The sequence below is a fragment of the Plutella xylostella genome, chromosome 6, assembly GCF_932276165.1.
Source record: "Plutella xylostella chromosome 6, ilPluXylo3.1, whole genome shotgun sequence".
Lineage (NCBI taxonomy): Eukaryota > Metazoa > Arthropoda > Insecta > Lepidoptera > Plutellidae > Plutella > Plutella xylostella.
This window is the reverse complement of record NC_063986.1, coordinates 4,415,451-4,442,011: the sequence shown is the minus strand read 5'-3', so window position 1 is coordinate 4,442,011 and position 26,561 is coordinate 4,415,451. Positions and strand designations below refer to the sequence as shown.

The 26,561-nt window shown below is 38.5% G+C and overlaps 1 protein-coding gene across 6 annotated transcripts in view; it reads right to left on the bottom strand.

Annotated features, from left to right (window-relative positions):
- Positions 1 to 366: 366 nt before the first annotated feature.
- LOC105384545 (peroxidase) overlaps positions 367 to 26,561 on the bottom strand; it is a 112,262-nt gene continuing 86,067 nt past the window's right edge. For all 6 annotated transcript variants that reach the window (XM_048633613.1, XM_048633616.1, XM_048633615.1 and 3 more), the window contains 8 exons: positions 23,910 to 24,108; positions 21,198 to 21,395; positions 13,116 to 13,266; positions 12,501 to 12,677; positions 11,937 to 12,087; positions 9,498 to 9,699; positions 2,776 to 2,884; positions 367 to 989 (listed from right to left, as the gene is read on the bottom strand). In XM_048633613.1, the coding sequence (XP_048489570.1) occupies positions 911 to 989; positions 2,776 to 2,884; positions 9,498 to 9,699; positions 11,937 to 12,087; positions 12,501 to 12,677; positions 13,116 to 13,266; positions 21,198 to 21,395; positions 23,910 to 24,108 (1,266 nt within the window). In that variant the 3' untranslated portion in view covers positions 367 to 910. The remainder of the gene's footprint in view (positions 990 to 2,775; positions 2,885 to 9,497; positions 9,700 to 11,936; positions 12,088 to 12,500; positions 12,678 to 13,115; positions 13,267 to 21,197; positions 21,396 to 23,909; positions 24,109 to 26,561) is intronic.

Genomic DNA, 26,561 nt, shown 5'->3' with positions numbered 1-26,561 from the left:
TTTTAGAAATAATGATAATTATTGACGAATACACAATGTTGAGTTAGAAACACTTGTGTTACTTACCTACTCGTAACTTGTGTTTAAAAAAAAACAAACTAGAATAAGGCAAGTTTAAACCTTGTTTAAACTGAGGATCACGGTACAATGCAAGATTACCGACTTATCATCAATAATACCGACTCATATAATATGTTAATTACTTATCGTAAAGCACCTACATACAAATTTTAAGTACGAATATATAATAAAAATACTCTAGCTATTTATTTACTTAATGATTTAAAATTAGATTCAATTTATAAAAATATATACTTTTTAGTACATAATTCATCATATGGAGTGGCAATAGTAATATAGTATTATTACTACATATTATGATACGTAATGCTATATTCTGATAAATTATTATTTATTAATAGGTAACAGGATCATAACGTAAATTCTTCATTTATAGTGAAACTCTAACCACATCAACTGAGATTTGAGTACGTATAATAGGAAGTTCAGTTGGTAAATTGAGAAAACTATTTATATTATACAGGATGTTGCAAAAAGGGTATACTAAGCCGAAACCTACGTGTGCAGCATGTTAGGTATATCTAACCCCGAAAATGTAAAGAGAATTTCAAAATACACGAAATATGCTGCACACATAGGTTTCGGCTTAGTATACCCTTTTTGCAACACCCTGTATAAAGGCATTGCAATTCAAAATTAAGTAAACGAAGAAGAGCATTTTTATAACTATTTTAACTTTTACTTAGGACCTTATAGTGACATTACTGAAGTATTTCTTCACAGACATAACGGTAACTTTTGTAAAATGGCATGGTTCGTTGTACAGGTAGGTAAACTATTTACATACGATTCGAAATATTATGAACATAATTATTATTACTTAACATTATCATTTGAAATGTCCCACTGGCTCCTGCCATAGCGTGAGGTCAATGGCCGGAATAGCCTCGCATGGCACCAATTTGTTGCTGAAACAAAAATAAATAAATATATAGTCATCTTTATTATCATAAATATAATCTAAGTACATAAATTTCACGGCTGGTCTACCCCGACAGCGTACTCTGACTCTAAATATTCCCAAAAAGCTTAGAGAAGCCAAATCCAAGACCGTAGTTGGTTCGAATATTTTCTTCTCTTTCCAAGAAGTCGAGTCAGCACATAACAGAATACCGCGCAGGGTTGTACAAATTATTCTAATGTAACTCGTCAACTTTAGACACAGAATTAAAACTTCTGTTTAACTTTGCCTACATCGTATTGTGTTTGACAACGAAAGTACCTAAGGAATAAACAAGTATTTCACTCTTCATTTTAGATAAAGAGAAAACTTTTTTGCTTTAGACGATCTCTAAGTAAATTACTTTTACTTATCTTAATCTTCGTACTATGTGACACTGATTGTTTTCTAATTATACAGACAGGCTGCCCGACGAAGCTTATTTCTAAATCCCAATAGAGATTAGGTACGTTTACACTTAGAAAGAGATTCCATTTTAAAATAGTAATGATATCGATTCTGAAGGCAGAAATTTTAAATTTAGCGATGTCAAAACCTTAATTTCTTTGTTTAAAATTCGAATCTATGACTGTTTCCGTAAATGTCATTTTATGCTAGCAAATTTTTTAGTTTGACAGCGTTAAAATTAGAATTTCTGCCTTCAGAATCAACATCATTATCTAGATAACATTCTAAAATATATTTAAAGAATGTTGACGTTGACTTGAGTATTACTTTTAGTATTACATTAGTACTTTTAATTTAAATTGCTCATTTACTTTATCATTTTAAGGATTCGAACGAAACATTGTATCCAGACTATACCGTAGTAAAGGTTTTGTGTAAGCGAACTAAATTCTAGGAACCCCATTTACAGACATCCAGATTTCTAGGCAAAATAGACATATCTGGAAAATTCCTCTCCGCTTTATCAAATTCAATCGTTTACGATTGAATGAACATTCAACATCTAAATTTTCAGTGAAGCTCTCATGTTTGTAGGTGTTTAACACGTGTGCTGAAAAATCCCTTATTTAAATATGAACAGTCAGCTTATTTAGTAACTATAAGCCCCTGTTCCACAATGTCTGGTTAGTGGCTACCTGTGAGATAAAATACATGCTGTCACTTTCTGTTATTATTTTTTTGACAGTGACAGCATGTTTGCAGTTTTATCTCACAGGTAGCCACTAACCAGACATTGTGGAACAAGGCCTAAATATACTTTCGTATCTTGTCAAACTATCAAACAGACTTCTCATTCAAAGACGCTTGGTAAGTTTGATAAGATACAAACGTGAACAGCTGCAAATGAAGTTCGTATGGCTTATATACTAGGAATTACATAACATGACCAATGCACATAATAATATACTCAAGTCCCCTTGGAGGGGGTAAGGGGGTGAAATCATGGCTTTTGTTTATTGCGTCAAGGATACGGTTTGATACCTCCCTTTATTATTATTATTAAATTATTTACTGCACAAAGTAAATTGGTACAAAGGCGAACTTAATGCTAGCAGCATTTTCTACCAGTTAACCTTTGGTGATGTTGAAAAAGTGATTGGCTCTCTTATTCCGAATGCCTTCTTCCAAAAATGGAACATACGCAGATAGCCTAAATCTTGATCAAGTTACGTGGTAACTACCTTAGTGCTTAGGTGTCACGTGTTCGCTTACTTTACCTAGTTCGATAATAATCAGCTATTTGTTTAAACTAGCTAGTTAATAATCAGCTATGCCAAACTTGTTACCTTTCTCCGATCAAGCGGAAAGCTTGCGGCTGCATCACTCGGACATCGTTGGCGTTGTCACACAGCAGGCGAGCCATCGACGCGCCGTGCCGGATAGACTCCAGTTGACCTGAGTAGGAAAATATTTACATTTCATATACATACATATCAGATAACCTAACCAACGCTAAAAACCCCTCAAATTAAACACTGAAACTATAATGTGAGCAAGCGAGCAATAGATTTAACTAAGTTTAAATGTTTAGTGCAAGTCACCCTATAAGTACTTAGCACAACTTTTGAACTGCTTAACCGATTTTGATAAAATATGGCTAAAAACACTCGGGGTAAATTCACATATCACCCTAAAATATCATAACAAAAATCGATTCAGCCGTTTCAGACCTACTCTACCACAGACAAATACACAGTCATACAAACACGTTAAACTTATTACTCCCTCTATTTTCGTGGGAAGTTAAAAATTACGATAGTGACTGTTCACGCCCATTCTACATATGCGTGAGACGGAACGCACCACCTCCTCCTGCCCTCTGATGACATCACGAAGCCTATATAAGCGGGCCCCGCGATGCCCCGCTCCTTTTTTTTACTTACGCTAATCATACTTACTCGTATATCTATCATTGTAAATATTGGTTTAAAAATACAAGTATAAAATATTTTCGAGGTTTTAATTAAAATCCAAAAAAGGGAAAAGTTAGTTAGGACCTCCATATGTCCCGCTCAATAGCGTGGACAGTGACGAATGCTAGACGCGCTCTGGTGTAAGTCACCAACACGGCGAAGAAAATAGCTGCTATCCTGTACCCGTACCGTAAATTGCGCTATAGGAATAATATTGATATAGGGAATTTCACAGAAAGCGGCGCTTCTTATCTATGAGTCGAATGTTGAATTCACATTCAAAGGCACTTGAACATAATAAAACAGCATCGCTTTTAGTGGCTGATTATTCGTCATCGAGTAGCTGGTAATGAAAGCTTTTACAAATTATTGTTTACGAGCTATTTTAAATGTGTATTCTTACTAACTAACATAAGCAAATAAAGTTGTGTATTCAAGCGTTCAGTCGTCAAGGCTTACACAATGGATTAGGACCTACTCCAACCGTATAGGTACCACTTGTGCCCAAAAGGGAGCAATCTTTCGAATACTTGGGTACTCAATAACAGCGCTTCATTAGTCTTTCATCAGGAGGTAATGTAGCATATAAATTTACATTATTTGGCGATGATTTGGGAAATAGAATCTTATGTTACAGCGAAGTATGATAATAATGAAACATCAGTGTTATAGCACGTAAATGTCAGCATGAATTAATGATTTAATCTTATCCATTTGCCTGGTAAAAATATTAAAAACTAGCAACACTTTTTCTTAACAGTATAAAATATTATTTATCCAGCGCAAAATTGAAAATAAATTTTACAGCGGAAAACTTTTAACTTCGGCAAAAAGGAAGAAAAATATTCCTATTACATAAGTTAAGGGTTGGGGTTTTTTATGAATATTTTTTCTGGATTCTCGCCGAAACTTAATGCAATTTGTTGAAATGTTTATGGTAAATATTATCTACTTGTGATTTTTTGTTTCGTTTAGATTAGGTAGTACGTAATAAAATTCAGTTTAAGAACCATTATCAAAGCTTTTGAGTTAATAAAAACAATAGAAGATCACGCCACACTGGCACGCAAGAAGAAAAGAAAGTAAAAAAATATACACACTCACGGGCAATGAGAAGGTTCCACTGAGAAAAGCACCAAATTACTTCTAAACGGAAAAGGCTAGCTAAATGTCGTCTTCTGCAACATTGAAGTATATTTAACAGAGCATCAGGATATTACCAACTAAAATCGGTATTATTTTGTTCGATTCTAAATTAAATCTTTGAAAAAATTGGGGTTGTCTGCTGTCGGAATTTTGAATAGAACTTTTTCATTGCCCGGCAGCGTATTTACCTAAATGTTCGTAAAAACTACTTTCCTCATTAATCATTGAATAATAATGATAATTCATGAAAGCTCACATAATGATTTTTCTTTTCAGCGTCATTTTAGAGAGGCAAGAATACAGGTCCTAAATTATTATCTTACCGTGCTAGATAAATTATTACCGCGTAGTATGAATAATTTCAATAGCCGTGAGTGCGTAACTCTACTGTTCAGTGGTATTGGGAACAATAGGTAGGCAGTTATTAATTATTATTGTTTTAGATCGTCCTTAGAGCGGACGGCATAAGAGTCAAAATTGTCCGCAAGTGTATTATAAATACGGTTTGCTAAACTGTACCTATGAAGTGTTTACTAGTCTTATGTAAGCACTAAATGAAGCTATTTTCCCAAATAAGTACAATCAATTATATTTTTCGTGAGTGGCTGGTACCTAGCTTATTTGTTGTAGATTTATTCATTAGTGTTCTTAATGATAAACACATTCTTATAGTACACATAAACTTACACAGCTAGAAAGGCTAAGTACCTAAAACCGTGGTACAACCTCAGGTGATATTTAACGAAATGTGACTGCCTCTTACGAGCGTTTATAATGTGTCTAAGATTGGATGGTAAGACTCATAACGTAACCTTTACTGGTACAAGGAATAAAAAAAACTAGAGAATAAAGCCACTCGCCAGACTGCCAAGCGTAGCACACATATAGTTTCCTATTTACATAATTATAACTTCAATGGCAGTGTCCCGTTTTCCAAAGCGTACGCAAATATCCTATGTTACAGCATTTAATGCGTAAAGTTCTGTATGAGGCTTGTTGCAAACTATTTCAGTAAACGGCGTACACCCATACCAAATAGTTTTGAAAAGCAGTTCCTGCTTCTTAAGTATCCTTAAACTGAGCAAGGGTTTGCAATGAAACACTAAACTAATAGGTAAGTGATAATGTAGAAGTTAATAAAAACAATAGAAGATCACGCCACACTGGCACGCAAGAAGAAAAGAAAGTAAAAAAATATACACACTCACGGGCAATGAGAAGGTTCCACTGAGAAAAGCACCAAATTACTTCTAAACGGAAAAGGCTAGCTAAATGTCGTCTTCTGCAACATGGGGGGCTTGTCGCTCACGTCCGTAGGTACAAACCCTAGTTACCCTACACGTGTCCCCTGGGTGGTGCTAACGAGTGACAACGCCGAATGTCGGGCGGCGGTAAATCGACCCGACCTCCTCTCCTAGCAGAGGCGGCGATCTCCCGCCGTAAAAAAGGAGAATCACCAACACGCCTGCCAAGCGCGGTGATTATGGCAAATACACCTCCTGATGGAAAAAACAAAGCCCCGGCCCCCAGTCCCCGGCAGCCCCGCTATCCCGGACTCCGGTAGCGGTCACGGTAACGGCGGGGCAGGGGGTGCGAAGAATCTCCGGCAGAGAGTCGGCTACCAGCCCAACCGACCCTTGCACCTGGCAACATATAACGCACGGACACTGAGGGAAGACGTGAAGATAGAGGAGCTGGAAGAGGAAATCAGCAAGTTAAAATGGGACATTATAGGGTTATCCGAAGTCCGACGAGAGGGAGAGGATACGGAAATTCTCCAGTCCGGAAACTTGCTGTACCACCGGGAGGGCGACCAACTGTCCCAAGGGGGTGTCGGGTTCATCGTCAACAAGTCCCTCGTCAACAACATCGTTGAAATCGGAAGTGTGTCGACACGGGTTGCGTACCTCATCCTGAGAATATCTAAACGATACTCAATGAAGGTCATACAGGTTTACGCACCCACATCTAAGCACATCGATGATGAGGTCGAACTTGCGTATGAAGACGTATCGTCTGCCCTGCGTAAGCTCACTACTCATTTCACGGTGGTGATGGGAGACTTTAACGCGAAACTCGGAAAACAAGAAGGCGGTGAGACGAAAGTGGGGTCACATGGATTTGGAGTCCGGAACCATCGTGGGCAAATGCTGGCTGACTTCTTGGAGAAGGAGGGCCTCTATATGATGAACTCCTTCTACAAGAAGAAGCCTCAAAGGAAGTGGACGTGGATTAGCCCCGATGGGAAGACTAAAAACGAGATCGACTTCATATTGACGGATAAGAAGCACATATTCAATGATGTCTCAGTGATCAGTAGGGTTAAGACCGGCAGCGATCACCGACTCGTAAGAGGCACTTTGAATATAAACTGCAAAATAGAACGCTCCCGTCTAATGAAGTCCACGCTCCGTCCTACTCCTGCTCAAATCCAGGATCCCGAAAGCTTCCAGTCTGAGCTTTGCGACCGCCTGATATGTTTAGAGAATTGCGTTACAGTTGACGATTTAAATAATAGGTTTGTGGAAACTGTCCGAGAGGTAGGATCGAAATATTTTTCGTCCCGAACCAACCGAGGACCTCAAAAACTCTCAGATGGGACTCTGAGTCTCATAAGAGAACGGAGAGAAATGAGGTTGCAGTCTTCAGTTGATATGGTCGAATACAGACGTCTAAACAGACAGATCGCCAAAGCAAGACGTTGCGATATGAGACGCTACAATTGCAAGCGCATTCAAGACGCAATAGAGCAAAACAAGGGCTCCAAAGTCTTTGCTAGAGATCGACCTGTTCGGCAGACTCTGTTGACCCAACTGAAGACCGACACTGGCAACACCGTTTCATCAGTGCCCGAAATTCTGGGAGAAATTGAGAGATTCTACGGACAGTTATACACCACAACACAAAACCCTATTACCAGCGGTGCTCACGACAGCCGAGCGCCACTCACCCGACACTATACCGAAGATATTCCGGACGTCAGTCTAGACGAGATTAGTATAGCTCTCAAACAGCTAAAAAACAACAAAGCTCCGGGAGATGATGGAATAACGACAGAACTTCTGAAAGCCGGCGGTAGACTGATTTTAATAGCACTTCGGAGGCTGTTTAATTCCGTCATACTCGAAGGCACAAGCCCGGAGGCATGGAGCAGAAGTGTAGTGACTTTGTTCTTCAAGAAAGGCAACAAAGCCCTATTGAAGAATTATAGACCCATTGCACTTCTGAGCCATGTGTACAAGCTGTTTTCGAGAGTTATTACGAATCGTCTCGAGCAAAGACTCGACGACTTCCAGCCACCCGAACAAGCCGGGTTCCGAAAAGGCTATAGTACCATAGATCATATACACACGCTTCGGCAGGTTATACAGAAGACCGAGGAGTATAATCTACCTTTATGTCTAGCGTTTGTGGACTATGAGAAAGCCTTTGATTCTATTGAGCTCTGGGCGATGCTTCAATCCCTTCAGCGGTGCCATATAGACTATCGCTATATCGAGGTGTTGAGATGTATGTACAATGCTGCCACAATGTCAGTTCGATTACACGAACATAGCACAAAACCGATCCAGTTGCAAAGGGGCGTGAGACAGGGAGATGTTATTTCTCCGAAACTGTTCACCTGTGCACTGGAAGATGTTTTTAAGCTTGTAGAGTGGAAAAGACTGGGCATTAACGTCAATGGCGAATATATCTCTCATCTACGATTTGCTGATGACATAGTTATTATGGCGGAAACGCTGGAGGAGTTAGGCGAAATGCTCACAGACCTCAATGATGCCTCTAAACAAGTTGGGCTGAAAATGAACATGGACAAGACAAAGGTCATGTCGAACGAACATGTTTCATCATCGCCCGTAACTGTAGGAGGTGTCACCATCGAAGTTGTCGATCAGTATCCCTACCTAGGACAAGTGATCCGATTAGGTAAATCCAACTTCGATAAAGAGGTAGCTCGTAGAATACAACTCGGATGGGCAGCGTTCGGGAAATTACGACACATCTTCACTGAAAACATACCTCAGTGTCTGAAAACAAAAGTTTTCAATCAGTGCGTGTTGCCAGTGATGACTTACGGAGCCGAGACGTGGTGCTTCACCAAAGGGCTTATCCACAAGCTCAGAGTTGCTCAGCGTGCTATGGAAAGGGCTATGTTAGGCGTGTCCCTGCGAGATAGGATTCGTAATGAAGAAATCCGCAGGAGAACTAAAGTTACCGACATAGCCAAAAGGATTAGCACGCTGAAGTGGCAATGGGCTGGCCACGTAGCCCGCAGAGCCGACGACCGCTGGAGTAGAAAGGTTCTGGAGTGGAGACCCCGTGTCGGCAAACGGCGTGTCGGTCGCCCCCCAACCCGTTGGTCTGATGATCTGCGGAAGGTAGCGGGAAGCCGCTGGATGCAGATGGCGGGTGACCGTTTGGGGTGGCGATCGTTAGGAGAGGCCTATGTCCAACAGTGGACTACAGAAGGCTGAGAGAGAGAGAGAGAGAGAATGTAGAAGTGTTTTGTTTTTTTTACGACTTCAACGAGATTTTGCAGAATTTTTAAGTACGTAAAATACCTATTTTGGGAACTTGTGTTGCATAAAATGAGAAATATGTAACTAGGAACTATAACTTACAAAGTCTCTATGATTTATGAGCAATCCAAATGAATGTTTGTATTCATCACTACCTCAACAAAGCGAACCACTTAACTGTGCAAAATAATATTGACGTAGAAAGCGAAACTGAAATTCACGTATTAAAAATTGTTCCAGTGACATAGCAATACCACCAAGTTATTTCTAAACGGAAAAACAGGACGGCAATTCTTTCTTCGAAACGGCATAATTGAAGTAGATTTAACAGCGCATCAGAATAATTATTACTAACGAAAGTATTAGGTCGACATTTTGTGACTGAAACTTTTCCATTGCTCGCAAGTATATCAAAATCCAGAAACTCACTCGGGCTAAAAGCGATCTCGCGCTCCGCTCCATTCTCATAGAAGTAGCGATCAGCCACCCTGGTCCTGTAGAACTGTTCAGTGAGGATGCACAGGAAGGTGGGCCCAGCCTGCGCGCCCGGCACCAGCCGCTCGAGGGACCCGGCCACCACCAGCTCCACGTCTGCTGGGCTCGCGTATATGGACTCCATGATTCGCACGTTCTGTGGAGCAGAAGGGGTTTTAGTGCCGTTACTGGTTCATGATAAAGCAATCTAGAATCTAGGAGTAGTAGTAACATAGTTAATTCTTGGTTAGAAACTAGAATTGTGGCGTGAAAGGCAGAAGAGATATCATAAGGATAAGTAATCATGATCAGGTAAGTCGAAGTAGTTTTCCCAGCAATGAGATATGATGCAGGAAACGAGCAACAAAAAGAATAGTACCTATTTGGATTTGTCTATCTGGATACGATAAGCTAAGCTTCAAAGGCAGCTTATAGCCAGATCAGACAGATTGTGAATAGCTTCACGTTTACCAGTTTTTTGTGTTGTCTGCTGCGTCTGAGGAAACCCTTAGGTCTGGAAGGAAGCTATGGTGGTACCTATTTATAAAAAAGGTGATACTTCCATTGTGGGAAATTACAGACCAGTTTCACTCCTATCAATATTTTCCAAGGTTTTCGAGAGTCTTGTTTACCCGGTGTTACATGGTCATGTCAGATTATTGCTTTCCCCTCTACAACACGGTTTTATGCCTAGAAAGTCAACAACAACTAATTTATTGACCTATGTGTCTGACCTTACGCATACTGTTGATTCTGGTAATCAGATCGACGCAATCTACACGGATTTCAGTAGTGCCTTCGATAAGGTCGACCACGACCTGCTTTTACACAAAATGCGCTACCAATTCGGGATTACTGGTGAGATGTGGGGCTGGTTTAAATCATATCTATCAGATCGCAATCAACGTGTAGCCAAAGATGGTTTTAACTCAGAGTCATATTTTTCGACATCGGGTGTACCGCAAGGCTCCCACCTCGGGCCATTATTGTTTAATATGTTTATTAACGACATAGTTTCAGTTATTAAGCATAGCAAATGCCTTTTATTTGCTGATGACTTGAAATTATATAAACAAATTAATTCGGACTCTGATTCTCAACTACTTCAGATTGACTTAAATAATATAAAAAAATGGTGTACTATTAATCGCATGACACTGAATGCTAGCAAATGCTTTCATATCAAATTTACGCGGAAAAAACGTCCCGTTTGCTCTAACTATACTTTAGATGGTACAAACTTAGAAGAAGTTCGAACAATAAGAGACCTGGGTGTAATTTTTGACTCCAACTTAAATTTTATAAGTCAAATTGAGCACGTTGCTAATACAAGTAACAAAATGTTGGGATTTATAAAACGCATGGCTAAGAGTTTTAAAAAAATTGAAAGTTTTAAGTTACTTTATAATGCTCTCGTTTTGTCTCGACTCGAATACTGTAGCCAGGTTTGGAACCCTACATACCAGGTGCACATAGATCGGTTAGAGAGGGTGCAGAGATCCTTTACCAGGTTTCTAGCGTACAAAACCAACAGCTCCGATATTAATAGTCGCGTTCCCTACGAGGAGAGATTAAAGTATTTTAAAATGTGTTCCCTTGAACAACGAAGACAGTACCAGGATCTCAAAAGTCTACACAAACTGGTCAGAGGCGAATTGACGGAACCAGATTTATTAACTCGACTCAACTTTAAAGTTCCGAAGTTGAATCACCGTAAATGTCAGGTTATTAAAACATTTGCTCCACTTTTTTCCCGTACCCAACTAGGTAAATTTTCGCCTCTCAATCGTTTCCAGATGAGCTACAATGATCTCGAGTCGACATTGAGCTTGGACATTTATAATGACTCCCCACTTTCTTGGAAACGTAAACTGCTGCAAACTAAATAGAACTTAATTAATCAATCATTCATCAATTCTAATTTCAACTACATATATACCTCCTATTTCTACATTTCTACATTCAAATTATATTTTATGACATAATATAATATATATAATTTCTGTCAATTATTGTATTGGTGTTATTAATTTGTAATTAATGTTTGTATTATTTTGTAATTAATTTTTGTATTATTTTGTAATTATTTTCTGTAATCAAATCAATATAAATTTCATTGTACAATATTATACCTAATTTAGTTTAGATGTAAGCATTGTATGCATGATTGCATGTTAGAATTTAAATTAGTTATTTATAAGATAAAATTTTTGAATGCTGTTGCACACCTATAATTGGTGCATGGATAGGATAAGCAACATATACTGTGTCTGAACAATTTTTTATCTAATGTACTGTTGGTGTGTCTATTTCTGTAAATAAATAAATAAATAAATAAACCCTTAGAGTTGCGTCCTTAAACTTTTAATCCTTATTTACTGCTTGATCTCTCACCTCCTCAGAGATGTAGTCCGTCATGTCATGGAAGGAGTGCGGCACGGGCAGACCGCAGGCGCCTCGTGCAGCCACGTAGGTCGGCAAGCCGTGGTCCCTGCCTCGCTGGATGTCCGTGGCGCGGAGGTCACCGCCGAACGTGTTGTTGCGCCTGTAAGGTATTGCGGTTTAAGATGGCTATGTATGTACAAATGCCGATATACACAGCGCCTGAGCTCTCCCCCTCTGCCCCTCGGACCCAGGACAAATCGGTTGGTGCCAATCGATAGAGCCAGTTGCAGTTGCTGATGACCCTGAAGCTGACTGGTGGAATCTTAAGTGTGCACGTTTGAAAAAAGAAACGAAATTCAGGGTGCAGATTAATTATACCTAGTAGATTTTCAAATAAGTTTAAATTTATAGAAAAACTAGATAATACTCTCGTACATCAAACGTCAGCACATCATAAACGAGAGGTCTAATGAACTGACTGCAACATCTCTTCCTCCTGCGCCCATCATAAGCTGAAAATTGTTATAAGAAGATAAAGAATATTCTTTAAAGAAGAGTCGTCAGAAAACTCACTTGAACAAGAACTGAGTGATCTCGCTGGTCCAGAACTGGTCGCTGAAGTCCATGTTGTCGACGGTGAGTCCTCGGGTGAGGTCGTTGAAGCTGTTCCCGAGCTCGAGGATGAGCGGGCGGTTGAACCAATCAGAAAGGCGGACGGCGCCGATCAGCTGACGGTCTTGGCTGATGTAGCTGGTGGGGAGAATGAAGATTTAAGTAGACATTTTGGAGAGGTTTTAAAGAAAAGTATAATCAGCTGTTGGTTATAAAACAGTGGGTATTCTGTTTCTTTAATAGACACACGGCACGCTGCAAAGTGAGCGCAAAACTAGTAAACTGTGAATATTCGGCGTACTAAATAAACCGGTGCTGCTAACTCAGTCAGCGGTAGACAGCTGCGGAGTTTTCCTACTGCCAATTGCGCCCTTAATGCTGCCTACCTTGCGGAGGCAATAATGTGTTGCGGCACCGCACCGCAAAAATGCATTATTGTCAACAGCACATGATGCATTTTTGACGCTCTAGGCAGCAATCTTTTACGTAATGTTCTGTATTTATATTTCCTGTATTTATCAGACCTGTATTCACCATACTGCTATGCAACTGACACTATTTTATTCCTCAACTCACGACAGATATCCCCGGATGAGCGTGTGGAAGTGTCGGAAGGCGGCCGTGGCGTGCTCGTCGAGGATGGCCGGGTCTACACTCGGGTTGTAGTCGTTGATGTAGCCCTTCGCCCCGGGGTAGATCAGCTTGTTCTTTATCATGTTCTCGTAGCCTGGCGGGGGGAAACAGATTAATAATAATAGTATAGATTTATTTGGATCAGAACAAATAGTATACAATCTTAGCCTAGAATTAAAATAAAAGGTTTTAAGAAAAGTCAACTTTAAATACATGTAGGAATGTAACATTATCGTTTAATAATATTTGATAGTGCAGAGTGTATGATAGGAACTATTGTCTATGAAAGCGAGTATTATCTATGAAAGGAAGTATTGTCTATGAAAGGAACGAAGAATGAGTGAGTGAAAGGATTAAGAAAAGATGGAGGATAAGAAAAGGTTGTTGTGCTCAACATAAAATTGTTTTAAACGATGTAATACTGGAATAAACGTGATTCAGTGTTTAAATACTTTTGGTTTTCATTTCCACCGCCTGGTCCCACAATTTTGGGGGCTCGTCCGGGATCGAGCGTGGAAATGCAAAAAAAAAACGACGCGTGATGATGATGAGCACACAGGACGACGACGGCCATTAAAGACGGAAATCAAAAACCTACGACGAAATAAAATAAAAGTTGAAAAAGTGATTGGTCACTAGTCACTAAATATAAGAAGAATATAAGAAGAAGAAGACGGAAAATGACGACGACAACAAAAAACGACGCAAGCAGCAACGCGATGCTTGGTAGCATGGCGTCAAACGACGGATTCAGCGGAATCACCAAATTTAATGGCGAAGACAAGACGTATTCCTCGGCGAAGTGGGCCGCCGACATAGAGGATAATGCCGAGATATTCGGATGGACTGCCCAGCAGAAGCTCATTGTCGCTCGACGGTCGCTTGTTGGTACGGCTGAGTTGTGGCTGAGGACGGAGAAGACGTTTAAAACATTCGATGAACTGAGTGCTGCCTTACAAAAGGAGTTTCCCGATGCGTTGAACAGCAAGGAAATGCACGAGCTGATGGCTACGAGGAAGAAGAAGAAAGATGAGACGTACTACCAGTATATGCTAACTATGAAGGAGTTGGGCAAAAGAGCCAAGTTTGCCGACTACGTCGCGATTCAATATATCGTTGACGGCATTACTGACTATGAGAATAACAAGGCTATCTTATACGGTGTCACTACCTATTCTGTTCTAAAGGAGAAGTTGGCCATTTACGAGAAGATGAAATCCAAGACGGTAAAGAAGACTGAAGTCGAAAGTAAGACGCAAAATGTGTTTTCATCTTCACGTGAGAAGAAAGAGACGGCGAGACCCGATGGTCGCAGTTGCTACAACTGCGGAGACAAGAATCATCTCGCAAATCGGTGTCCCAATGGCGTGAAATGTTTTCGTTGCAACAATTTCGGCCATATTGGAACGGAATGCCGATCTTCTACTACGACGAGGCATCAACAACAACAGGGCGGGAGCCGCGGAAGCGGAAACGGCGCCTCCGGTCAGCGGACGATGTGCGTATCGGTCATTCCAGAAGATGGCGCTGCCGCTGCAGTGAACGGTGAACGGGAACGACGCGGAATGAACGAAGTGAACGAAGCCGAAGGAACGGGATCGTGTAACTGTCAATGTCAAAGTCAAAGTGTCATGCGAGTAAATGTAAACACAAACAGTGCGGTCAGTGAATCTCTGTGTAATTCGAATAAATCAGTGAAATTAGTCAAAATAAGTGATGTAGACGTTGAGGCCTTGATAGACTCGGGCAGCGATGTCAACCTGATGTCGTCGGAGCTGTTGTCCCGGCTTAACAAAGCTGGACATGACGAGGACAACGAGGACAAGGTGGTGCTCACTGGACTGGGTGCATCTAGGGTATGTTCCGTGGGAAAGTTCCATACTACGATCAAAGTTGATGGTAAATATTTTGATACTGTATTCTATATTGTTCCATGCGGTGTTATGCCATACGAAGTCATATTGGGTCAACCATTTCTGTTGAATACAACTGTGTTGTTAGACAAGGGTACAGTTAAGCTCATGGCACAAACTGAAGGTGGTCAGTACATGTTGTGTTTACCTATTGAGGCTGATGAACCTTTATGTAGTAATCCAGAGGTACAGGAACTTGTTGCTAGTTACAAGCCCATGTTTACTAAAGAGGCTCCAATAAAGTTGAAGATTATTTTAAAAGATGAAGTGCCTGTAGCTCAGCGTCCACGAAGGTTAGCTATCAAAGAGGAAGAAGTTGTTAGGCGTCAGGTGGAAGAGTGGTTAGCTAAGGAGATAATAAGACCTAGTTATTCTGAGTATGCAAGTCCATTAGTATTGGTTACAAAGAAAGATGGTAGTATTAGGGTTTGCGTAGACTATAGGAAAATTAACCAAAAGATGATTAAAGATGAATACCCATTGCCGGTTATAGATGATCACATAGACAAGCTGAGTAATTCTAGGGTATTTAGTACTTTAGACTTGAAAAACGGATTTTTTCATCTGCCAGTAGAAGAAGAGTCAGTTAAATACACGGCGTTTGTGACAAGCAGCCCTGAAGGACAGTATGAGTTCCTCCGAGCTCCTTTTGGACTTTCTATATGTCCTAAATACTTCAGCCGATTTATTAACATCATTTTCAGAGAGCAGATTGCTAGTGGAATAGTGCTAATATTCATCGACGATGTTATAATTCTGGCAGAGAATGAAGAAGAAGCTATTGAAAGACTAAAGATAGTATTGAAAGTGTCGTCTGAGTACGGACTTGAAATTAATTGGAAGAAGACACAGTTATTACAAAGAAAAGTTGAATATTTGGGTCATGTCATTGAAGATGGTACAGTGAAGCCTTCACCAAGCAAAACAGAAGCAGTCAGATGTTTCCCAGAGCCAAAGACAGTAAAGCAAGTTCATAGTTTTGTAGGTCTTACCTCATACTTCAGGAAGTACATTAAGAATTATGCAGTGATAGCGAGGCCTCTCACAGACTTACTTAAGAAGGAGAAAGAATTCTACTTTGGTGAAGAGGAAAGACACGCTTTTGAAGTATTGAAGACTAAACTATGTAGTGAACCCGTACTGAAGATATATGAAGTTGGTCTTGACACGGAGATGCACACAGATGCCTCAAAATATGGATATGCAGCCATTTTGATGCAGAAGGAGAAAGATGGGAAGTTACATCCAGTACACTACATGAGTAGAAAGACTAGCGAGACGGAACAAAGAAACTATACAAGTTATGAACTCGAAGCTCTAGCAGTTGTCGAAGGAGTGAGAAAATTCAGGAAGTATTTGTTTGGAATACACTTCAAGATAGTCACTGATTGTGCAGCATTTCAGAAGACGCTTTATAAGAAAGAAGTATCAGCCAAGGTGGCAAGATGGGTTTTATTCCTACAAGATTTTGATTATGAAGTGGAACACCGAGCTGGAGCTAAGATGTCTCATGTGGATTCATTAAGCAGAAACCCTCACTGTTATCTGATACATTCAGAATTACATGCACGGATATGTAAAGCACAAAAAGAAGACAGCGACTTAAGTGTGTTAAGAGAAGTACTGAATGAGAAGACAGAATACAAGGATTTCTACATAGAAAATGACTTGATATACAAAGGTGTAGAGAAAAAGTTGGTAATACCTGACATCATGGAGACCGAAATCATAAAGAGAGCACATGAAATTGGACATTTTGGAAAAAAGAAGACCATGGACATGATAGATAAAGACTACTACATAAAAGACCTAGCCAAGAAGATAGATAGAGTGATTTTAGGATGTGTACCATGCATATTAGCAAGCAAGAAGGAAGGGAAACAAGAAGGATTTCTCAGTCCAATAGACAAAGTAGAGCTGCCACTAGAGACGTTACATATTGATCATCTTGGACCATTGGATGCAACCAAGAAAATGTACAACTATATCTTAACAGTAGTAGATGCATTCACGAAGTTTGTCTGGATTTACCCTACTAAGACGTTGACTGCAAAGGAAACTGTAGAGAAGCTGAGCCTACATCAGAAGGACTATGGTAATCCAACGAGGTATATTACTGATAAGGGAGCTGCCTTTACTGGACAAGAATTTAAAGATTACTGCCAAGAAGAAGGGATTCAACATCATGCTGTAACAACTGGTATACCAAGAGGAAACGGCCAAGTAGAACGCATCCACAGGATTATCATATCTGTTTTGACCAAGATGTGCATTGAAGAACCTACTCACTGGTATAAACATGTTAGTAAGTTGCAAAGAGTGATAAATGGTACTTATCAAAGGTCGATTAACACATCACCATTTAACTTGCTTACCGGTACAAAGCTGAAGCAGAAAGAAGATATAAAGCTCATAGAATTATTAGATGAAGAATGCAGACAACATTTCATGGAAAGGAGAGACAATGTAAGACAAGCAGCTAAAGTACAGATATTGAAGGTTCAAGAAGAGAACAGAAGAACTTATAATAGGAAAAGGAAAGAAGCTCAGGACTATGTAGTTGGGGATATTGTAGCCATACAGAGAACTCAATTCGGTAATACTTTGAAGCTTAAACCAAAATTTCTCGGACCTTATCAAGTAGTAAAGAAAGTAGGTAAAGGTAGGTACCATGTAGAGAAAGTTGATCTTAATACTGAAGGACCTAGGAAAACCTCAACGGGTGTAGACTACATGAAAATGTGGCCATGATTTTAATTTCATAACAGTTTGGTTGAAAGAGGTTTACCCAATATGATTTGGTATAGGTATCAGCTGTTATTTAAATTTCTATTGTGCTTAAATTTAAAATAAGATAAAGTTTAACTGTATTTTTATGTGTTGAGTAAGAGTAGTTAACATCTTTAAATATGTAACATTGTTTCAATAATAATAACTTTATTTTCAGAAAAATAAAGTTACAGCTGTTATTTTGTTAGGTAGGGATATAAAATGTTTATATTGGTATTTAAATGTTGTGTTTAATATCATAATAAGCTTGTGTTTACTGAAGTCTAAGTAAGGGTGTGCTATGTTATGTGTAATAAGTAGCTATGTAGTTTAACAAGGTAAATACTATTGATTTAACTTAAAGATTTTTTTTGCAGTGTTATTCTGTAACTACTTACTATCATTTTATGGTAAAGAATGTTTTTTTTTTGTGTTAGATGTTAAGAAGTTCATACTTTTGTTGAAGTGCTTGTTGTGTTTTAAGGGTGGTGTTTATTCCCTAGCTGATGTTAACATTAACATAACTTTCTTATTTAAGAGTAAGGTAATTTGTTTATTTTAAATGTTTGTGTAATTTAGGTAGAGGTCTATTCTGAAACTGCACTTAAATTTGTTTTTTTGTGTGGATGATTAGAGTCACTTAGGGAAAGTTATACTTAACTGTTAGATTAATATTTTTTGTTGTTGAAAAATTGTAAAGTTATTTAACTGTTGTTTGTTATTGAAGTTAAAGTTGTGTTAGATTATTTAGAGTAGCCTGAGGTCAGACTACTATACAGGATGGCCAAGTTGTAGGAATGTAACATTATCGTTTAATAATATTTGATAGTGCAGAGTGTATGATAGGAACTATTGTCTATGAAAGCGAGTATTATCTATGAAAGGAAGTATTGTCTATGAAAGGAACGAAGAATGAGTGAGTGAAAGGATTAAGAAAAGATGGAGGATAAGAAAAGGTTGTTGTGCTCAACATAAAATTGTTTTAAACGATGTAATACTGGAATAAACGTGATTCAGTGTTTAAATACTTTTGGTTTTCATTTCCACCGCCTGGTCCCACATACATAATGCGCATTGTATCAAATTAGGAGTAGAAAGAAATTTCTATGAAAGAAATGCGTCTACACGCTATTTAAGACACCTTAAAAACCTGCGTCCGTCAATCCTTATTGGCAGATACTATTATATATTCGGTATTCCGACTGATATATTTAATGCCAACAAGAAATAAAAAAAGACAGCATTTTTTGGTTTCAATCCGCTGACACACTACAGTAAACATTCACGAATAAACAAGTCTCCAAAGTTGTATCGCAAGTTTTATTTCGAACATTTTAAAACCCAGACATATTGCAGATAGACTGCTGTTGTATGCGCCATGTAACACATGCTGTGTCGAGCAACTTTTCCTAACTTGTATTGAATAGTTGAGCATTGTGTACAGTCGCTCACATGACATGACTGTGCTGGCTGAATTTTCCAGTTGCGACCGACGGAACAAAGCATGCATAAGGAAAAACTTGTGATGGTGATAGTATGGTGACTATTCGGTGTAAGGCCTAACATGACTACACATTTATAAATGCTACTGAAAAAAATGTGCAGGTAGCCAAAATTCTCAACAAATCCCTTTTCGCGTAATTTGTTAGAACTCTTGCAATAATTGTTAGTACTGTACTGATATTGCGTTATAAATTATAATGATGAGTGAAGGGTGATAAAGAAATGGCCTACAGTTTTTTTTTGTTTCAATTAAAACTCATATTATTAAGGGCATTGTGATAAAATTTAATGTAAATCATCAAAGCCACACGCTAAAACTAACCTTACTGCAACTAGGCACCAACATCAATTGTAACCAGAACGTGTACTCTATACTGTTTTGTGAACTAACTCTTGCAATAAAGTATTTTTATTATTACCTACTACGCGACAGTTCTACGCTAATGCAAACATTGTGCTTTTATCTTGCAACAACCTGGCCTCTGCATTAGAATTACAGTTACTACAGCATAACTTCTTGTTATAGTTTTATGGCAGCTTTATAACACCCGTGAGATTCTCGCCAAACGACCACTAGAGAGCGTTTCATGTAAGAATGTTAGCGATACAAGCAGAAATGACCCTTATTCACATGTGTTTCAGAACTTACAGTTTTGACACAGGCATTATTGCGTGAAACAAAGTCTAATGGAGAAGATTCAGGGAATTACTAAAACTTTAACTTCAAATACGATGTGAGATTTGCAGTTACACTACAGTTTAATGGTGCAACTCCAAATTATGACCCTTTACGAGCAACAAAGTTTATTTTTAGTGCACGAGTTAGATTCCTTTATTTGATATCTAATGCTTTTGACTGTAGTGTATATAGGTATTATGTATATAGCACAACGTGCACCACCCTCCACCCTCAATGTATCTTAATCCTGAAATGTGTCCCGTTAAAGTTATTTATATATCGATGATAGACAGTTAACGATATTCGCTAATTGCCTGATTGCGACTTTTTAAGTCGAAAGTTACAAGTCAGTTACAGCGTAACTTACAGTCGGTAGTTACAGAGGGGGTATCGCGAAGTCAAACCATAGTACCTAACATTTACGAAGTAATTAGTGTAAAATTCAACATAACATTTTGAATCCGAAAATCGTTGTCAATACAAGTTCGTTAAGGGTCAGATATTGAAACCGGCAGTAAGTGGATACTTGGTCGTTACGAGCGTGAACTAGGCTATCGCAAAATATGAGGACGCAAAAATGAATTTATGCCACGGCCGTAAAGCGAGTGCGATGGCTGGAACTTAAATATCGTAAAAAGATTGAAAGTGTGTTGAGATTACCATAATAAATGTTTTATAAGCCTTACGCAAGAAGAGGAACGTTTTATTAATCTAAGAAGGTACGGTTTTCTATTAAATCTTGGGTAAAGGTTTGGCAATTAAATATCTAACTTTAAACAGAAATTAAGTCGTGATTTTTGTCTGCCACTGCTACTTACTGATGAGTAAAACGACATGTTGCCTTATTATTAGTAGGCAAGGGTCTAAAAAGTCTATCTACCTCCCTACCCGTATCAGAATGTCATGTGCGTATTTCCAAAGTACATATACATTGCATCCCATGGTAAATGGAAACCTTTTACAAAATTCCCATCCATCCAATCCGTTTCGAAAAAGATGAATGACAAAACAAATTGAAAATAAACATTGCAAAGACTTATCACCACTAAGCCGCACTAGGCCAGCGTGGTGGACTAGGCCTAAAACCCTTCCTTCATTGAAAGGAGACCCGAGCCCTAGCAGTGGGAAAATCATGGGTTATGATAATTATGAATCACTTACCAAGGAATATGGGTAAGTATTCGTAGTAGTTGATGTGCTGGTTCTGCGCGATGTTGATCCTCCTCGCCTCCTGGAACACGATCTCGTCCGACCAATGGGGGTTGAGGTGCGCGAGCGTGTCTGCCAATCGGTTGTGTTCTCTCAGCAGAATGATCTGGAGCAGAGCCAATTGCGGGTTCTGGTTCGTGCGGATGTCACCTGCGGGAAGGTTGATGGTGTTAGGGTTTTTTTAAATCAGTATCATCATCATTGACGACTGTAATTGCAGTGTTAGTGACAATGACTGATGAGTGTAGGGTCCCGGGTTCGATGTCAATGGTCTTAGGTCTTAGTAGTGCCCAAAGGATGGTAATGGCTCACCTAAACTGGGCTATGCATCTGTGTGCAGATCGCTAACAGTATAGTAATGATTGAGTGTATGTATCATATACGTATGTACATCATAAACATTGACTAACATAATTATAATAATTACAGTTGATAGGTTATAGATAAGGGCTAAGTTAGGCAATAATGTGAAAAAAATATCAATTAAGTAATACCTAACAGAAAAAGTCTATCATCCGAACTTTTTCAATATTAATTCATCCGCTTGACATACTCTCGATAATTTTAATTGAAATTTGTCACAAAAGGTCCAATTTTCAAAATAAAACGCCGCTTTTTCGAGGCCAACGAATAATCAATATTCGACAAATTCGTTTTTCCACGCCATGTAAGTAAAGTACACAGTCCTTGAAGGATAAAAACAAAAGCTGGGGAGATGTCCCAGTAACAGGATTCCAGTTCTCTGGGGCAAGGAAAATTGAGACATCTGTTACGAATGGAATCGTTAATCAATACGCATGAAACAAGGAAAATGTAACTGGCAAGGCGCAGAAAAACTACTCGAAATAACTTGAACATAATACCGGAACGTGTAAGAAAAGTAACTGAGAGATATAAAGCGTATATAAACACGTAGAATAGTGGCTGGCTACAAGCGCTGATCTGTGGGTCTCATACTTTGATCCAACCAGCGCTGATATATATACGGCGCTGCTGTAAAATTTGCCATAGATATAGAAATTCGTGCTCGAAACCATCTTTCTACGTGTATACGCCTATGTCTGTATTTTTTCTCTGAAGTTCTTAAAAAATGTCTACTTCTATGTTATAGATGTGTATATTCTGTAATCAACCTGGGAATGCCGTGTAAAATTTGGTATCGATACCTAATTTATTTCAAGACATTTCCAAACAGGCTGGATACTGCTCGCCGTTATCTTCATTTTGTTTTGAACAGGATAAATGGCGCGACACGCATAAAACCCTACTTAAAGTTATTTACAAAACGTCGGTCCTTTTAATATAAATTAAGTTAAGTACAGGTGGGAAACTTTGTTCCTTCCATTTTCCGAAAGAAGGAATTATTTTCTTATTCAGTTTTACACACTGATAAAAATAAAGAAAGGTTGCTTGTTGTACTTAATTGTTCAAGTAATATGACCAAGTTGTATATGTTGTGGAAGTGTGGAAATTTTGGAAACCTGTCACTTATAGAAAAATATGTGAAAAGCAATTTCATTAATCATCTCACAATGCATTAAACCGCGTGCTAGGTATTATTTATTTCGTTCCAAGGCAATCCATTTCCTTAGAACAGATGTATCACAAACATGTACGCGTAAGGCAATAAAGATAAAAGGCCTTATGAGACAACACTGGGTAATAAACAAAAGCTCTCTTTATACAAGCTTATAGGAATTGTGATAAAACGCAGAGCACAAAACATTACCTTTCTTATGCTACACGCAAGTAAAAAATACAGTTTTTTTTCATCATAGATTGTGATATGATTTATTAAAAAGTCTGATAGTAGGATTCCTGTGAGATTTGATTCAACTGAGAACTTATATTTATCTGAAATATTAAGAATATTACGAAAGAAAAATAACATTTTGAAGAATCTTCTATCATATCTCTAAGGAATAGATTTGGATATTGAAATGTAAATTTTATGTGGAAAGGATGAATCAAATACCAATTTTCTCCATTTATCACTTTCAATCTAGATATCTAGGTCACAAGTCATATCATATGAGTCATAAATTCCTAAATAAACCGATCTGTTACTTATCAGATCTCCATCTACTTAAAGATGTCTAAGGACACTGATCTTTTGGTGGATAAAATTCGGTTCCTATGTAACACTTATTTATGACGTTTTTTTATGCAGGGAATCAAAATTTCGATTCACAGCCGGGTTACGTTTTTTTTATGGTTACAGATAGGTATTTCGTCGCCCTGAAGACCAATAAATTGAATTGTGGGCTAGATTAATTATTATGCCGCAAAAATATTTGTTTTATTCACGGGCCTATAATGCATCATAATTATCGTCACACCTATTACATCGTTACTAACATGAGACTTCAAAAACTGAATCGCAGAGAGTACCTGATTACATTCGGAAGTAGTTTCAAAGACACGAATGTAGAGTAGCAACACTGCTGCCGGTACACAGGTTCGCTAAACGTTACTGATTGGTGGAACACGCGTTTATCGATGTCGATAACGAACCCGTGTAATGGCCACTGAGGGTAAAGCCCCATAGGTGCATTGCATCGCGTTTCGTCTACAGGCTATTGATATAAACAGCCAGTGTCCAGTTGACATCCCTCACTTTCAGTAGTAAGTGTTAACTTTTTTACGTTAGTAGTTTTATCTTACCAGTCAAATAACAGGGCTCGTTGGGTGACTGCGCCGACTCGCAGGTCTGGGTGACATTGGGGTCCTGCGGGGGCCACTCCTGTCCCCCCCGCACCAGCGTCACTAGCCGGCCCCCCTGGTACGCCCTGATTGGCTGAGCCTGGCCCTGGCTGCTGCCGTAGACCAGAGACAGGTCCATGTAGGCTGTCACGACGGAGAGCTGGCGGGAGAAAATATTTATTTTAAGAATAAGGAAGCCGTATATAGTGTGTGTGTGTATGTGTGTGTGTGACGCCTTGTCTGTACGTACTAGTTACAGCAGTTTTATTCAAAAATTCTGTTAACTGTTTTATAATTTTCAGATAAAAAATATAAACTAAAGAGCGGTAGGTAGGTACCAAGGTTTCGTTTTCCATAAACGCAAATGTAGGTATGTTCCGTTCTAAATTACTTGTCTTGTACGTAACGAGGCGCTAATTAAAAGTTTTCGCGTTTAGGAAACTGAAAACAACATCTGTTGTTAAGTTTCCAGATGTGGGCATACAGTAAGTAGAATTTAAATAACATTGAGTAAGTTCAAAAATAACTTAACATCTCCCTCTTCTCGCTATTCAATTTAAATGCCAACTTCATCTGAAGCTTTTTATGAAAAACACAAAGAGTTGTCGGCGCATTTCATAATCCATTAGCTTCAACAAGTGCAGAGAACTTTACAAGTAGGAAAAACTCAGCTCTTTGCGTTCATAACATTTCTGACATGACAGTCAGGAAGCTAGGGCCTAGGAGTCTGAATTCTACATCTATATGTATACAATCGTATCTATAGTTACGCGTACTCTTTAAAAATAGATAATAATTATATATTTTTTAATCAGTGTCTAAATTTTGTTTCAGATCGAATAAAGTGTCAATTTCAGCAAATCACTTAGAACTCTCAGTAAAGTTGAGCCTTTTAATTAATTTTATTCATGCATGGATGGAACAATATTGTGTATTCAAAAACACAACACTCCGGCTGAAGACAATAGAATTATATTAGCAATGGTTCGGGTAACGTTGATTAGAATAAAGGTTTATCCAATCTTAATATTATTTTAATACAATAGATATTTACGGTCTGTATTTCATTATTTAGAACCGTAATTTGTAACGAAATCTTAATTTCATTAAATGAGAATAATAGAGCGATGTTTTCTGGTATTATACCTACCTAAGCAGGTATCATATTTGGATTATCATACTAATATTATTGTAAAATTAAAACTATGTTTGTTCGTATGTGAAAAAGTATTTTCACGCAAACACTTTTTAGTAACATTACCTACTTTTATTAATTTAGACCGGAATAATCTCTGCAACGGGTACTTTTGGTCAATAAATTCCCACGGGTACTTTTTGACAAGAAGCAAAGCACGCGGGCAAAACTAGTCTAAAACTTAAGATTGCCTTCTAGCCAATTACTGATCAAATCTGAGATATTCTGGGGATATTTCGTTACAAGCCATCACTCGGCGGAGTTTTCCAGTAATTTCTCAATTGACTTACTCCCTGGACTCGAAATTCGAAGTCTGTGAACTGATAAAATTCGATTACGCTGACGGAAATAAATAGCTTTCGTCAGCTGTTGAGCTTTCGGTCGGATCTGTCTGTTATCTGAGCCGCGAGCATAGGATTCGAAACCTCTTTTTACGTTGCGTATCGTCAAATGTCAATGTCAAAATGTAAGGCTTGTTAGTTCCAAAAGTGGCATTTGTTTTTTCCAGTTTGTGTAGATTCGAAAATAGTATCAAATCCTGTGCTCGCGGCTCTGGTGCCGTCACACTTGCGTTCTAATCTACGCAATTTATTTAAATTGTATAATGTGAGTACATAACAGATTAAAAAAATTAAGTGTTGTTGGGTGTTGCAAAGAGAGTAACTCCCTTTAGGCTCAGTACCACTTTTGCAAATATTAAAAAAGTATGTCACTTATTTTCGGTAATAGTCTTTTCATCCAGTTGTATTTTTATGAACTTTTAAGAAATTACTTACGTACTTGTTTTCTACAAATGAAACGTTTTTTCAAACATACCTAGAAGTAGGCTCTTGAATAACATCTCGTCTTTTGGAAAGTTCCTTACTGTCTAACCTAGATAATCTAGATATCTCCGAATTCATTTCCATTCTGAAACTTCGTCGACTGTCGTCCCTAAAATAGATAACGTAGACCTGTCAAGTGACGTCAGGGCTGACTTACTTTACTTGTTCTATTTGATATTTCCCATGTTGACGTAAACCCATCGTCGAGACTCAGACAGTATAGGTCAGTGCCCCATCTTAGTTATAGGCAGTAGATAACAATCTCCAAAGTTTTCCTACATAACTATTTTGACCTGAGGGTAAAAGTTCCATTATTCTACTTCTAGGAAATGGACTCAAATTAACAAATAGATTTCAACTTTCTTAGTATGTTTTTTATCCCAGTTCTTTTTGGCCTTGTTATAAAAAATTCATGAACACTTGTAGCGCTCCTGTATGAAAAAAACGCAACACTAGTCTAGACTGCAATACAAAAACAGCGCGACACTGGATTTAATAAATTCACTGGTATTTCTTCTATTGTAACTCAATGTTTCTCTGAAATAGCCGCATATTTAAAAACCACTCCACACTATGGACTATTAAAAGAGTTCA